This window comes from Pogoniulus pusillus, chromosome 10 (genome assembly GCF_015220805.1).
Source record: "Pogoniulus pusillus isolate bPogPus1 chromosome 10, bPogPus1.pri, whole genome shotgun sequence".
NCBI classification, from domain to species: Eukaryota; Metazoa; Chordata; class Aves; order Piciformes; family Lybiidae; genus Pogoniulus; species Pogoniulus pusillus.
In genome coordinates, this window is record NC_087273.1 from 34,140,734 (window position 1) to 34,155,379 (window position 14,646).

The 14,646-nt window shown below is 43.2% G+C and overlaps 1 protein-coding gene across 1 annotated transcript in view; it reads left to right on the forward strand.

The window, feature by feature from the left end:
• Nucleotides 1-13,996, forward strand: part of RAB12 (RAB12, member RAS oncogene family) — a 32,917-nt gene extending 18,921 nt beyond the window's left edge. Inside the window, 4 exon segments of the mRNA XM_064150191.1 lie at nt 7,161-7,299; nt 7,833-7,922; nt 10,487-10,591; nt 11,646-13,996. Of these exon segments, the coding sequence (XP_064006261.1) occupies nt 7,161-7,299; nt 7,833-7,922; nt 10,487-10,591; nt 11,646-11,759 (448 nt within the window). The 3' untranslated portion in view covers nt 11,760-13,996.
• Nucleotides 13,997-14,646: the final 650 nt, after the last annotated feature.

A 14,646-nucleotide genomic window follows, 5' to 3' on the forward strand; every position in this document is an offset into this window, starting at 1 on the left:
CTGGTATGGAGATGCTACTAATGTGAATTCTTGCTATGAAATGTGCTAAAACTTACCAAATAATTTCTTCACAATGAATGACTGCCTTATAGGTGAGAAGTTTTGTTGACAAAGAGATGTTTAAACCATTATTTTCCACATATTGAGAATATGCTGGGTAGGATCTAAGAAGCTTTGAAAATGGAGAGGTTGATAAAACATGGCCATTGCTGCTGTGTGAAGCTGGTAAAGTGGTGGAGAACACACAATGCTAAGAGATAATGGTTTAAAACAGGATGAAATCTTGGAACTGACCATTTTGCTCCTACATGTTAGTTTCTTAAAATGCTTTTATTAGACTTTGTCCTTAATCAGAAGTAAATCAAGGCAGTTTGGGAATTAGGTAAGCACTCATTTTGCTGATTTAGCCTGAATTATGTTGTGTATGTTATTGGGCCTTTATAAACCTTAATTATCCTCAAATCATGTAGGTTGGAAAAGACCTTTAAGGTCTAGTCCAACCATTAACCTGACGTTGCCAACTCCACCACTAAACCGTATCCCTCGGCACCACATCTACATGTCTTCTAATTCCACCCAGGGATGGTGATTCTGCCACAGCAACTCTTCCCCTATTCCCCTGACTTTCAGTCAGGAAACAACCTCCTGCTCCTTGGATTATGAACTGATTGAGCATCACTGAGGACACAAAGTAGCATCCACCTTCTTTGGGCCACCTCGAACAGCAGAGGTGCCCTTTCAGCTGCCAGGAGGAGTAGATTAACTCTACTTCTGCAGATGGCAGTTCTTGGTTGAAACAAGCTCATATATGCTTTTCCAAAGCCTGAGAACTAGACTAAACAGTAGGAACCCTGCTTTCATGCTTTGAAGCTTAGGTGTGTCTGTCTCCTCTTGCCTGAATCATCTGGGGACTCGGCTGACATAAGCAGCAGTCACTTCTGCCTTGCCTTCTGAGAGGACCTGGTTGCTGGAGGCTATGGTGCCCTTTTAGAGGTCCAGAGAGGCTCTCTGGTATTCCTACAGGTTTAACATGCAAGAAAGACAGTCACCTGGAAAGAAAACAGTCCTGATTTCACAGAATAGTGAGGGTTGGAAAGAACCTCTGGAGATGATCTAGTTCAGTCCTCCTTCTAAAGCAGGTTTGCCTTGAGCAGGTTACAGAGGAACACATCGAGGCTTGAGATTTGTTTCTGAAGGTTGTTCAAATGGGTGCATTTTCATCAGTAGTTTACAACTCTTACCTTTTTTCTAATGTACAGTTTGTTGTCTTGGAAAACCTCTGGGGTGAGGATTAGTCTGAGGAAAAGATCACCTGTCCTGGGCTAGAACAGAATGTAATGCCTTCTGTTCAGTACCTCTGAAATAAATCATTTATTACATGAAAAGCTCTCAATGCAGGAGGAAAAAAGCTCAGCTTGACCTCAAAAATTAGCTAAAAACATACAAACCAATATTGTCTGCAGGTTCCATAAAAGCACAAAGCATGTGAAAATGTTAAATGAGTGTTACATTCTTTATTATGTTTCGAAGTATTGCCCTTTCTGTTGCCACTTCACACCACCACTCAAAGGAATTAATTTAACCTCAGAGCCAAAGGCAGTTTTGAACCTGTTCCATTTGTTCATTTCAAGCAACTTGTATTAGTCAGAAGGGACCTCTGGTAGCCATCTAGTCCAGCCCTCCCCTGCTTTAGTAGGGTCACCTGCAGCAAGCTACCCAGGTGGGTTTGGAATCTCTCTGGAGAAGGAGACTCTCCAGCCTCTCTGGACAGCCTGCTCTAGGTTTCTGGCACACTCAGAGGAAAGAAGTTTTTCGTCATGTTCAGGTGTTCCTGTGTTGTAGTTTATGCCCATTTGTCCTATTGCTGGGCATCACTACAAAGGGCCTGGCCCCATCTCTTGACCCTCACACCCTTTAAATATGGGTATGGACTGAGAAGATCATCTCTGTCTGCGCTTCTCCAGGCTAAATAGCCCCAGGTCCCTTATCCTCATCACAGAAATGCTCCAGCCCCCCTCAACATCTTTTAGCCGCTGGATGCTTTCCAGTGGTTCTCTGTCTCTTGAAGTGGGGAGCACAGAACTGGAAACAATACTCCAGATGTGGCCTGACTACAGCAGAGTAGAGGTGGAGGAGAACCTCCCTTAACCTGTTGACCACAGTCAACTTAATGCAGCCCAGGAGACCATTGGCCACCAATGCACATTGCCATCTCATAATGAACCTGTTTCCTACCAGGACTCAGAGGTGCTTCTCCTAGAAAGACATTTATATAGAACCCAAATTATCCAGGCCTATTTTAATCAAGACCAACTTTATTTGTGTTGTATTTTATGCTGTCTGAAGTAGTGAGACTGTGACAAGCCATCACCTGAGGATGGGCGTTGTGTGGTTTTAATTTGCTTCTGCTTGGTGTGATGTTTGTTCGTGTTTTCAGGGTGGTGTCTACTTTCTGGTTTGGAAACAGAGATGCAGAATCAAGCAGTGGGATTTTATTCTTGCAGATTCTAGCTGATCAAGGAGCCACACACTGCATGTTTTTGATTTCAGTTTAGTAGGGTTTTTTTTCATGAGAACAATTTCTTGATGAAATCAACTGAAGGAAACCACTTTTAGCATTAAAAAAGGAATAATCTATTTTTGGGTTGTTGGTTTTTTTCTAGTGATGCTAAATTATTGCTCAAGTTGTAGCAATTTGTTACTTGGATTTTGAATTAAATTGGACTGGCTTACTTCTGTTGATTCAGACCAAGCAAATAAAAGAATTAGCTACACATCATCACTTATGAGTAATGATAGCCTGGTTAAATCATGTTCACCTCATCTTCCAGCATTGCCCATAGTGTTTCAACAGCAATCCTTAGTAAAACACTCCTCAAGTGTAGTACATCAATGAAAACACCATAACAAATTTAATTACACAAAAGGAAGACATTTGAAGTTGATCTTTTTAGTATTAGCTCTGTGTTAGGAGATGCCATTTTTTCTTCAGTATTGGAAGAGGTTTTTGCCTTGTAGAAGATGAGATTTTTCCTTATGAAAAATCATCTTGATCCTCTTCTCAACCTGTGCCTTCTTTAGGTAGCTTAGTCTTCTATTCTGAGCTTACTGAAGAAGTATCATAGAGTCATAGAGTTGGTCAAGGTTGGAAGGGACCACAAGAATCATCTAGTTCCAACCCCCCTGCCATGGGCAGGAAACCCTACCCTGGATCAGGCTGCCCAGAGCCCCATCTAGCCTGGCCTAAAACACTTCCAGGGATGGAGCCTCAGCCACCTCCCTGGGCAACCCATTCCAGGCTCTCACCACTCTCATGCTGAAGAACTTCTTCCTCACATCCAGCCTGAACCTACCCATCTCCAGCTTTGTTCCATTCCTGCTAGTCCTGTCACTCCCTGATATCCTGAAAAGTCAAGTAGTTTGCTAATGTTCATCTAACTGAAGGACAGCATAAATGTAATGCAAACCCAGTTTATTTTCTTACCCCTTTCAGAGGAAAAGGGATTAAAATACCATCTTCACAATCAGAAACCTGTGAACTGGTTTCATTTAAACTTGCTGCAGCAGTAGAGTCATTTGTTGTGTGAGTCATGGAGAAGTCAATCCCTCAAAGCAAGTCAAAGAAAGTCTCCCTTAGTTCATGGTAATTAGCATGACTGGCAGGTGACAGTTGGTGGCCATCTGGCCATTTAACATACGTAGTGGGCAGCCAGGCTGTCCATGACTGGTTTAAATTGGCCAAAGCATGTGGTGTGACTCAGCCAGAAAGCCAGGGTACAAATTGTGTGGTGTTTGAGTGAAAGACAGGGAGTGCAAGAACTAAGGGTGTAGCAGCCTGGGAACACTCCAAACTTCTACAGAGCCTGAGGGTGTTACGGAATGAGGAGAGGTTGGTAGTAGAGGCTGACTTAAAGATACAACACCTAGCAGGCAAGAAAGGTGGAGCTGGAGATAACTGGAATGGCAAAGTATCATGTTGTGCAGGTAGCTCCATCACCTACCCCAGTCAGTGTTGCTAACTGTCTTCAGGGAAGGTGGTTGAACAGCAACATGTTTATTTCCTCTCTGGTTTTCCAGTGTATGAGCTGAGTGATCTGGTTGTGCCTCTGTGATGGAGTTGCTCAAGGTCCATAGCACTGACCTGAAGGCATAGTCAGGTGATACTGAAACAGCTCCTTTATTTCTGTCTTCTGCTAGGGGCATTGGGCATTGTAAAATCACTTCAGTTGCAAAAGACCTTTAAGGTCTTTGAGTCCCACCGTTAGCTAACTACCAACTTTGGTGCTAAACCAAATCCTTCAGCACCACACCTCTGCACCTTCTAAACGTGTCCAGAGGTGGGAATTCAGCCACCTCCCTGGGGAGCCTTTTAGTGAAGATGTTTCTGATATCCAACCTAAACCTACCCATGAGGTCGTATCACTTATTACTAGGGAGAAGAGACCAATACCCACCTTGCCATAACCTCCTTATAGGTAGTTACAAAGAGTGAGAAAGTCTCCCCTCAGCCACCTTTTCTCCAGACTAAACAACCACCGTTCCCTCAGGTGCTCCACACAGGCCTTGTGCTCTAGGCCATTCAGCAGCTTTGTTGCTCTTGGCTGGACCTGCTCCAGCACCTTGGTGTCCTTCATGTAGAAAGAGACAGAGGGAGAAGACCACATAGCTAAACAAATAAATAACTTTTTTCCCCCCTCTCCATTATTCTGGCCAAAACTGGCATTGATCATCCTTCCACATCAGGTACGGCCTTTCACTTGCCATCTAGTCACATCTTAATGGTGGAACTGAATGGATCCCATCCTTAGTCCTCTAGTCTGGATTAGCAAGAGCTGGCAGAGGCTGCTCGGCAAGTTCACGAGCACCAAAGCAATGTTATCCATATGTGGAAAATCAACGGTTCCTACTAAAACATCTAAATCTTCCATGGAGTGAAACAGCCAAAGGATCTTTAAGAAATTCAATCTGACAACATCAAAGAAGTGATGGAATAGAAAGTAGAATTGCTTGTTCTGAGTGATACTTATGTCCTTTCAGCTGCCAGAACTTGTATTGCTTTAATAAAAATGTCTTTTTGGTGATAAGAAAGCACCCCATTAACTATCTAAAATGGTCTGAAATACTGCTAGAGTTTGTCCTTACTGAAACAAGCTACCTCTTTGCACCTTCTCTGGGCTACCAAAGGTTTGTATGAACAAAAATCTGCATGGGATTTGAATAGAAACCCAAATGACTGCATCAGGGATTTGCTCTCTTCTGCCCCATATTGCAATGCCCTTGGCTTGCAGCGAAGCGTGAGGCAGTGTTTTCCCACAGGCTGTGAAGCTGAGGTTTCAAATCTTTCTCTAGTGGACACTGGTTTGTGAAATCACTAGCAAAGATTTGTGGCTATCAAGTATCCTTGTGGCAATTTCATGAGCAAGTTAAATATTTTTAAACCTGCTTAGTTAAAATTCTTGAAGGTTATATGAAGAGCGAGAGCTGTGTATGGTGTTTTATTCTACTGGTGGTGGTGTGCAAGCTTTAAAAGAAGGAATTGTTCAGGACAATCAACAGGGGCTCTTTTTTGTGTGTGTGTGAACATGATGTTTTGGGGTTTTTTTGGTGACAAGTTTCAGGTCCCCATTGTTAATCTCATTCCCAAATTCCTCCTCCTCCTTTTGTCTAAAGTGTGACTGTTAAAGAGAATTCCTGTTAAGCTTTGGAGTCCCAACACACATGCATGTGTTTCCCTCCACTCTTAGTTTGGGTCCATCTTTTGCCTTGCTCTAATGGTGAAACATCAAACTCGCCCATCAAGCTGGACTCAAGCAGCAAATGCTTGATGCCTTTGAAGCCCCATTGAACTTACTTTCCAGTTGTGATACCAATTCCATTTTAAGACCTAGGATATGCACCAATTATGCTTAAAAAACCCCAAAACAAACTGCCAAAAATCCCAAATGCATCCTCTTCCTGCCCCTTTTGTCTAAAATGTGAGTGTTAAAGAGAGATCCTGTTAAGCTTTGGAGTCCTGACACGCATGCACACATTTCCCTCCATCCACTCTTAGTTTGGGTCCATCTTTTGCCTTGCTCTAAAGGTGAAACATCAAAATCACCCATCAAGCTGGACTCAAGCAGCAAATGCATGATGCCTTTGAAGCACCATCTAACTGACTTTTCCAATTATGATACCAATCCCATTTTAAGACTTAGGATATGCACCAGTTGTGCTAAAAAACACCCAAAATCAGTCTCCCCTCTGTACCTGGGAAGATCATGGAGCAGATCCTCCTGAAGGCTCTGCTAAGCAAGTGGTAAACAAACACAACTGCCAAAAATCATCCCTAAGCAGGCTTGATGAAATGATTTAAAGCAGCTCACAAGTTTTTATGGTTCACTATAAAAATAACCCTATTATCTCATCCACGTTGGAATAAAAGCTATAGCTAGTATGGACAACACTGTGTCTCTGCTGGAAAATCATCTCCAGTGTAAATCCAACCTGTCCAAGATAGGTACAAGGCTGGAAGTGAGAATGGGAGTGGTGTTTGAACATCTCAGATTAGCTCTAAGTGTAGCAGCCAGCTGTCTGCCTTCAAAAGCCGGAGCACACAGTGCTTGCTCGCTCTTTCCATTCGCTTCTGCTCATAGCCTCTTCATTTAGTTTCAGTGCCTAGACCAAAGTGCTCTGGTTGATCCAAAAAGCCTCTGAGCACTCAACTCCTCATAATCAGTGCATTGCTGGTTGTCTAGCTGGGTGTCTGGCTGTGGTTGATAAGCATGCCTCCATCTCCTCTTCCATTTCTTTTTTCAAGGCTATTTAAACCTGCCAAACCCCAAGACCACAAACTCAGCTTCATCTGCTGATACATTTGCATTGGACAGCTTCATTCTTAGACATGTATAGAACTGTTTGGTGGCCTTTCTTGGTGAAGTTAGTATGGGAATAAGGACTACTGATACAGAAACTTCCAATGGTTGAAAGTCCAGCTCCATTTCTTTTTTTGAGCCTGAAATTCACACAAACAGACATTCTACACTGAGTATTTCCTTAGGAGTGTGTGTGTGTGTGTGTGTGTTGGGGGAAGGGTGTTTGCATTAAAATAGAACCCCAAGTTATTGTGTACTTCACAAATTGATGAAATGTTTGTGCCAATGTTTGCTGCTGCTTCTCAGGGACACAGCAGGTCAGGAGAGATTCAACAGCATTACCTCAGCTTATTACAGAAGTGCCAAGGGAATTATTTTGGTGTATGATATCACCAAGAAGGAAACATTTGATGATTTACCAAAATGGATGAAAATGATCGATAAGGTAAGCCATAAAGATTATCTTTTTACATATGTTTGTTGGTTTGTTTGGTTTTTTTTTTTTCCTCAGAAGTATTCTGTGAGACTGCTAATTGACATAGGATTATTAATACCTGCTAATTTTCCCTAGATTCTTTTAGCCAGGATTTAACAGTCTGCTTTTATTGCTATATAGTTGTCTGTTCCTGCTTCCTTGGCCTGGAATCATCCCTGTTCAAAGTGGCACTGGAAATCTGTAACATTTTTAATCAGCCTGTGTGCTGGAGAGGAAAAAAAAGTCTTTATTTCCTGTCTGTGAAATAAGGTCATGATGTCCATTGCTAGAGGAACTTGACCAGCTGGTTCTCAAGTTGTGTTTTCAAAATGGAATGTCAAAGTTGACATTGAAAGTCTTTGAAATAACATCTGAGAAGAACCTTTACACCTGAACTGTGCTTATGTGATTCTTAGTAGAGCAATTGCACATGTTTAATACTATTGGTCTTACAAAATCTTAATGTTTTTTTAGCTAGTTAACTGAAAATGTTTTAATTGCAGTATGCTTCAGAAGATGCAGAGCTTCTATTAGTTGGAAATAAACTGGACTGTGAAGTTGATCGAGAGATTACTCGACAGCAGGGAGAAAAGGTAAGAACAGGTCTAACCAAACTCTTAGTTTGGTGGCATTGCAGCTCAGGGTCCATGGCTACTCTTCTGCAAATGGTTAGACCTGAGATCTAACTGAAGTGGTGGGAGGCTCAGGGGTGATCTCATTACTGTCTACAAATACCTGAAGGGAGGCTGTAGCCAGGTGGGGTTGGTCTCTTCTCCCAGGCAACCAGCAACAGAACAAGGGGACACAGTCTCAAGTTGTGACAGGGCAGGTCTAGGCTGGATGTTAGGAGGAAGTTGTTGTCAGAGAGAGTGATTTGCATTGGAATGGGCTGCCCAGGGAGGTGGTGGAGTTGTCCCTGGAGGTGTTGAAGAAAAGCCTGGCTGAGGCACTTAGTGCCATGGTCTAGTTGACTGGACAGGGCTGGGTGCTAGGTTGAACTGGCTGATCTTGGAGGTCTCTTCCAACCTGGTTGATTCTAAGATTCTGTCAAAATTCATTGTACTTACTCTACAGACTGTGCAGTTACCTGTTCCTGCTGGAGCAGAGTGTCTTCAAGCTAAAGAGAGTACCACAGAAATTATCAGTGAGTGGGGGCAGATTTCCTACAAAGACAGGCTAAGAGTGTTGAGGATGTTCAGCCTGGAGAAGAGAAGGCTCTGGGCAGACATTAGAGCAGCCTTCCAGTACCTGAAAGGAATCTACAAGAAAGCTGGGGAGGGATTGTTTGCAGCACTAGGACAAGGGGCAATGATTTTGAACTAGAGAAGGATAGATTTGAATTGGACGTTAGGAACAAGTTCTTTACTGTGAGAATGAAGCAACACTGGAACACATTCCCCGGGGTAGAGGTGGTGGAGGCCCCATCCCAGGAGGCATTCAAGGCCAGAGCTGATGGGGCTTTGAGCAGCCTGATCTAGTTGTGGATGTCCCTGCTTACTGCAGGGGGGTTGGACTAGACAAGCTCTAGAGGTCCCTTCCAACCCAGTGCATCTTATGATTCTGTGATTTTAGAAAGAGTGAGTTGCAGCTTGTCTTGGAGTACCCCTCTCCTTTTTGGGCTCTGAAACAGGGTACAATGAAAACTTAAATTACAAATGGAAATACTTTTTCTCAGGACACCTTTGCGCACTTCCTTCCAGTTGTTTGCTTTTCAGGTAGTATTTTAGGATAGGCAAAGCCCTGCCTGATGATGCAGTTCACTTCTGTTTGTATTTTGTTCTCTTCCAACCACAAAAGTGCTGAGGAACTGACAATAGAGTACATTCTAGCATGGCACTCATAGCACAGTCTTGATCAAGACACTGTCATTGTGGGCAAGCCCAAACGTTTTCCTTCACCTACCCATCATGTGTTTGGAAGGGAAGCATTTTCTGTTAGAGAGGCCAGTACTGGTCTGTCCTTTCATTTTGTATTTTACTAATCATAGAATGTTAGGGGTTGTAAGGAACCTCAAAAGATCATCCAGTCCAGCCTCCCTGTCAGAGCAGGACCACCTAAAGCAGATCACACAGGAATGCATCCAGGCAGGTTTTGAATGTCTTCAGTGAAGGAAATGCCACAGCTTCTCTGGGCAGCCTGTTCCTGTGTCCTGTCACCCTCACAGTGACAAAGTTTTTACTTGTGTTCACTTGAAACCTCCAGCTTAAACCCCTTGCCTTGTTTCTGTTATTTGACATCACTGAGAAGAGCTTGTTTCCATCCTCCCAATACTTGCCCTTCAAACACTTATAAACATGAATGAGGGCTCAGTCTCCTCTTCTCCAAGCTCAAGAGCCCCAGCTCCCTCAACCTTTCCTCATAATGGAGTTGTTCCATTCCCTTCATCATCTTTGTGGCTCTGCCCTGGACTCTCTCAAGTAGTTCTCTGAGATCCTTGACCTGAGGGACCCAGAACTGGGCACAATATTCCAGATGTGGCCTCACCAGGGCAGAGTAGAGGGGAAGGAGAACCTCTCTCGACCTACTAACCCTTCTAATACACCCCAGGATGCCATTGGCTTTCTTGGCCACAAGGGCACATTGCTGACTCATGGGCATCCTGTCGTTCACCTGGACTCCCAGGCCACTTTCCCCAGAGCTGCCTTCCAGTAGGTCAGCCCTCAGCCTGTACTGGTCTATGTGGTTGTTCATTCCCAGATGCAAGACTCTGCACTTTTCCATGTTGTATATCATTAAATTTCTTCCTGCCCAACTCTCCAGCCTGTCCAGGTCTCTCTGAACAGCAGCAGAGCCTTCAGGTGTGTCAGCCACTCCACCCAGTTTTGTGTCATCCGCAAACTTGGTGACAGTGCCCTCTGTTCCTGCAGCCAGGTGGTTGGTGAACATACTGAATAAGGTTCTTCTGAAAAGTTGTTACTGCTTGGCAGTCTGCAGCACACCACACCACACCACCTCAGGACTTGCATTCCTCAGCACACAACAACAAACCAACTTTAAGTGAAAATAAGCAGTATGTGGCAATATTCATGATGGTTAGCTGAAATAATTTTCAGTCACAGATTTGGGGACAGTTGTTGGGTTTATGTGAAAGGTTTCAGGGGCTTTGTGGCTGCTTGGTTTGTATCTTCACAGAGTTGTGTGTTCTCTCTTCCCTCAGTTTGCACAGCAGATAACTGGGATGCGGTTCTGCGAAGCAAGTGCCAAGGATAACTTTAACGTGGATGAAATCTTTCTAAAGCTTGTTGATGACATTCTGAAAAAGGTAAGACATTCAGGTGGAAGTTCCCATGACCACATTAGTGGTTACTGACTAATGACTGCAGGTGCTTGTTGGGAGGATGTAGGGCATGAGGGCATGCAGTCAGGTGACGTTTTTTGGTTAATACATAGCAGCCATGATGTAGTTCACAGACTCTGCTGTTGAATTTGCTTCTGTTTTCTCTGCTTCCTCAGCCCTCTAACTTCCCTCTCTAGCAGCAGCTGGCTGTGCATTTGCCTGCTTTCATTTGTGGGCAGGTCTGTGGTTGGTTGTTGTGGTCGGTTTAGGAAGTGGCTTTATTTCAATAACATCTCCTAATTTGTGTGAAAGAAGATCTTTACACAGCTGACTCAAGTGTAGCTCCCTGTTAACCAAAATACCCCTAAATGGAGGCTTTGGCTGACAGAAAACTCTTGAAACGAGCTCTTTGTGCCAAGGTCTGTGCAGATGGCCAACCATATCCTGGGCTACATCGCAAGATGTGTGGCCAGCAGGTCGGGGGAAGTGATTCTGTTCCTTTACTCTTGTGAGACCTCACCTGGAGCACTGAATCCAGCTCTGGAGCCCACACGAGAAGGACATGGATCTGTTGCAGAGGGTCCAGAGGAGTGCCACAGAGATGATCAGAAAGCATAATAGGACAGGCTGAGAGAGTTGGGGTTGTTGAACTGGGAGAAAAGAAGGCTTCAGGGAGACCTTACAGTGGCCTTCGGGTACCTGAAGGGGGCCTACAGAAAAGCTGGAATGGGCTTGTTTATGAGGGCTTGTGGTGGTTTTTAACTAGACCAGGGTAGATTTAGATTGGACATTAGGAAAAGGTTCTATACTGTAAGAGTGGTGAGACACTAGAGCAGGTTGCCCAGAGAAGCTGTGGGCAACTTCATCCCTGAAAGTGATGGACCAGGCTGGATGAGGCCTTTGAGCAACCTGACCTAGTGGAAGGTGTCCCAGTCGGTGGCAGGGAGGGTTGAAACTGGGTGATTTTTCAGATTCTTTCCAACTCAAAGCCATTCTGTGGTTCTATGACTGTTTACAGATGATTTTTCTTTTCTTTAAGATGCCACTGGATGTTATAAGGAATGAGCTGTCCAACAGTATCCTGTCCTTGCAACCAGAGCCAGAAATCCCACCAGAACTGCCTCCTCCAAGGCCGCATGTCCGTTGCTGTTGACTTGTTACTCCACGCAGTGAAGAAGAAGAGCAGGAGGGTCAAAGAAGTTTTCTGTACTACTCTGCACTACAATCATTTGGCAGTTTCTTGTTGCACTTTGTTATTCGAGTCAGAGCTACACACTAACTTGTAAATATGCAAATATGCAATCCTGTGTAGGATTCAGCTATAACATTTAATTATTACCCCCCCCCCCCCCCTCACCGTGATGATGGTTCATTCATTGCCCCAGTGTTATAAATACTGTACAGTGGGTGGGGGTTGACCACACTTCCAGATGGGGAGGAGGAAGAGGAGGCGGAGAAATTAAATCCATACCTATTCTTGACATAAATGTTGTAATAGTTCTTTGTTATTCTAAACAGGCAGAAGCTCTTCTGGTATGAAGATCAGTATTTGGTGCTTTGCTAACTATTTTAAAGACAAATTTTTTTAAGAACAGAGGACTTCATGTACAAAGCTTCCATAATCAGCATTACCTTTCCTTTTTAACGTAGTGAAAACTTCTTCTGGCTGTTGCATCTTCTGCTGACTGGATTTATCAAGAAGCTAAGTCTAATTTTTGTTTCTTTTTTATTATTATTATTATTATTGGCAATCTTTTTATTTATTGCATTCTAAATGCTGCACCCTCTCTTTCTATACCAAGGCATCACATCTGGTGCAAGAGCTAAGATTGCACTCTGAAGTAGCATATATATCATTTTCTGCATAAGCCTAAACTCGGTGGCAAAGAATCATTAAGTTTCAGTAAAAGAATTGAGATATATTCAAGCTCTAAAGGAAGGTATAAAAAATTAACAATGCTGCTGTCCTAGACAAATCCTTTAAAAAAGAAAAGTAATTCATATGATGTTTTCCTGTGTGAAGGAATATATATATATATATATATATATGTCTACTTGTCTGGACATCTGTTGGGTTGGGAGGGCAGAGGGGAGGGGAATCTAAGGTTAAAATTATTTTCTTCCCTACTAGTGGAAATGATTCCCATACCAACAAATACTGTGTTGGGTTTTTTTTGTCTGATAATGAGTTTGTGAATACTATCCTGGGGGTATCTTCTTTTATTCAAATGCACTGTTTAGTTTAGCTGTGGTAAATGGGTAGTTACATATTTGAATAACTTGGTGTGTCCTGAATGTTGTGGTATTGAAAACAAAACAAAAACCCAACACGTTGTGGTCTTTCTAAACTAAGTGGAGTGCAAATAAACTTTTGTATTTATGAATGGCAGTGGAACTGCACCTGTTCTTAGAATGGCAAGTCACAAACAATGCTCCAGATTCTGTCTCTTAGCCAACACTTGGTTGAATTTCTGTTAGGATTTCATTTTCAGTCGGACAGTTCCTGGAGGTGCAGTGAGGAGAGCAGCAGATGTTAGTTGTTCACCTTGACCTGCTGCTCCATTGGGGGAGCAGCTGATGAGGTAGCCTGGCTGATAGCTTCAAGTAGCATGTGACTGCTTGTCATGCTGCCTTAGCAGGCAGTCAGCAAACGATTAATTACACTGGCAACACAAGTATGAACCAGAACTTTCACACTACAGCTTCTCCACTTCTCATTCTCTGGTGCCAGAACCCATTTTGTCACTTTGGCCACTCTTGCAGCCAGAACACTGGCACTGAGCAGTAGGGTAATACCACTGACTGAAACAGCTTCTCCCTCTTTTCTGGAAGGAAAGGGGGGGGAAAAAAGACACAACAAACTGTTACCATTAGAAAAATATTTATCAAAAGGATTAAAGCAGAGCCCTTATTTCGACAACTGAGCTCTGACATTCTGCATACAACACAATGTAGGTCTTTACCACACTCGGATTTCAACTGACAGCTTAAGGAAGCGTGGTTGATATTTGTGCTTATGTCTTCTGCCACCTTGTGCCTAAGCAGTTTGCTTTTTTAGGTAGTAAACTTGGGGTTTACTATCACATTGGTGAGAGAAAATCAGTTTCTAAAGCACTTGTAGGACTTCTGATGGTACTGTGGGCAATAGCAAGGAAGGGAAAACGATGGGAAAATGAGTTTTACCTTGACAACCATTTTATTTTAGCTGATTTGTTTTTATTTGTACTTAGAAACTTGTGATTTTTTTTTTCCTGACTTTAATAAAAATTAAGAACTTTGACTTAGATAAACTTTCTTTTTCTGTAATTCTATGCTGTCTGTATATAGGTGGATTGGGATCCCAGTCTCTTGTACCAAAAATTAAATCCTATTGCCTTTGAGAAAAACATATTTATGTATGAGTGCTTGAATGTATTTGATTATTCAGTGGGAATCATGAAGCGTTCAGGAAACCTGTCTGCTTTGCATCCATTGAGAGACTGAAGAGGCTTTTGTCTCCTAATTCTAGATCTTCAGCTTACAAGTCAAAAAAAAGTTCATGTCTGTCCTTGCAGCGCCTTGGAGGGTGATATGGAAAGGTGAGTGGGGCAAAAAAAGGATTCTTGCTGCGCTGCTTCATACCTTAGATGTCAGCAAGGGTTGGGCTGACTGCTGATGGACTTCTTGAATGGTCTGCACAACCATGGAGAGATCACAGGATGGGAAAAAGGGAAGATGAGCTTTAAGTCTGTTCTGACCTGTGTTAGAAGGTAGAGTCACCATCCCTGGAGGTGTTGAAGCAAAGCCTGGATGAGGCACTTGGTGCCATGGTCTAGTTGACTGGATAGGGCTGGGTGATAGGTTGGACTGGATGATCTTGAAGGTCTCTTCCAACGTGGTTGATTCTGTTCTATTGCTGTTCTTTAGGAGCCCTGGTTCAGGTAGCCCATTCCCACTCTTCAGGGGCTAAGTGAAGTTGTTTCCTTCTAGTACCCAACATAGAGAACATGGTCCACCACTAAACTCATCACCTGCTGCCAAATTCCTCAAGTCTCTGGTGG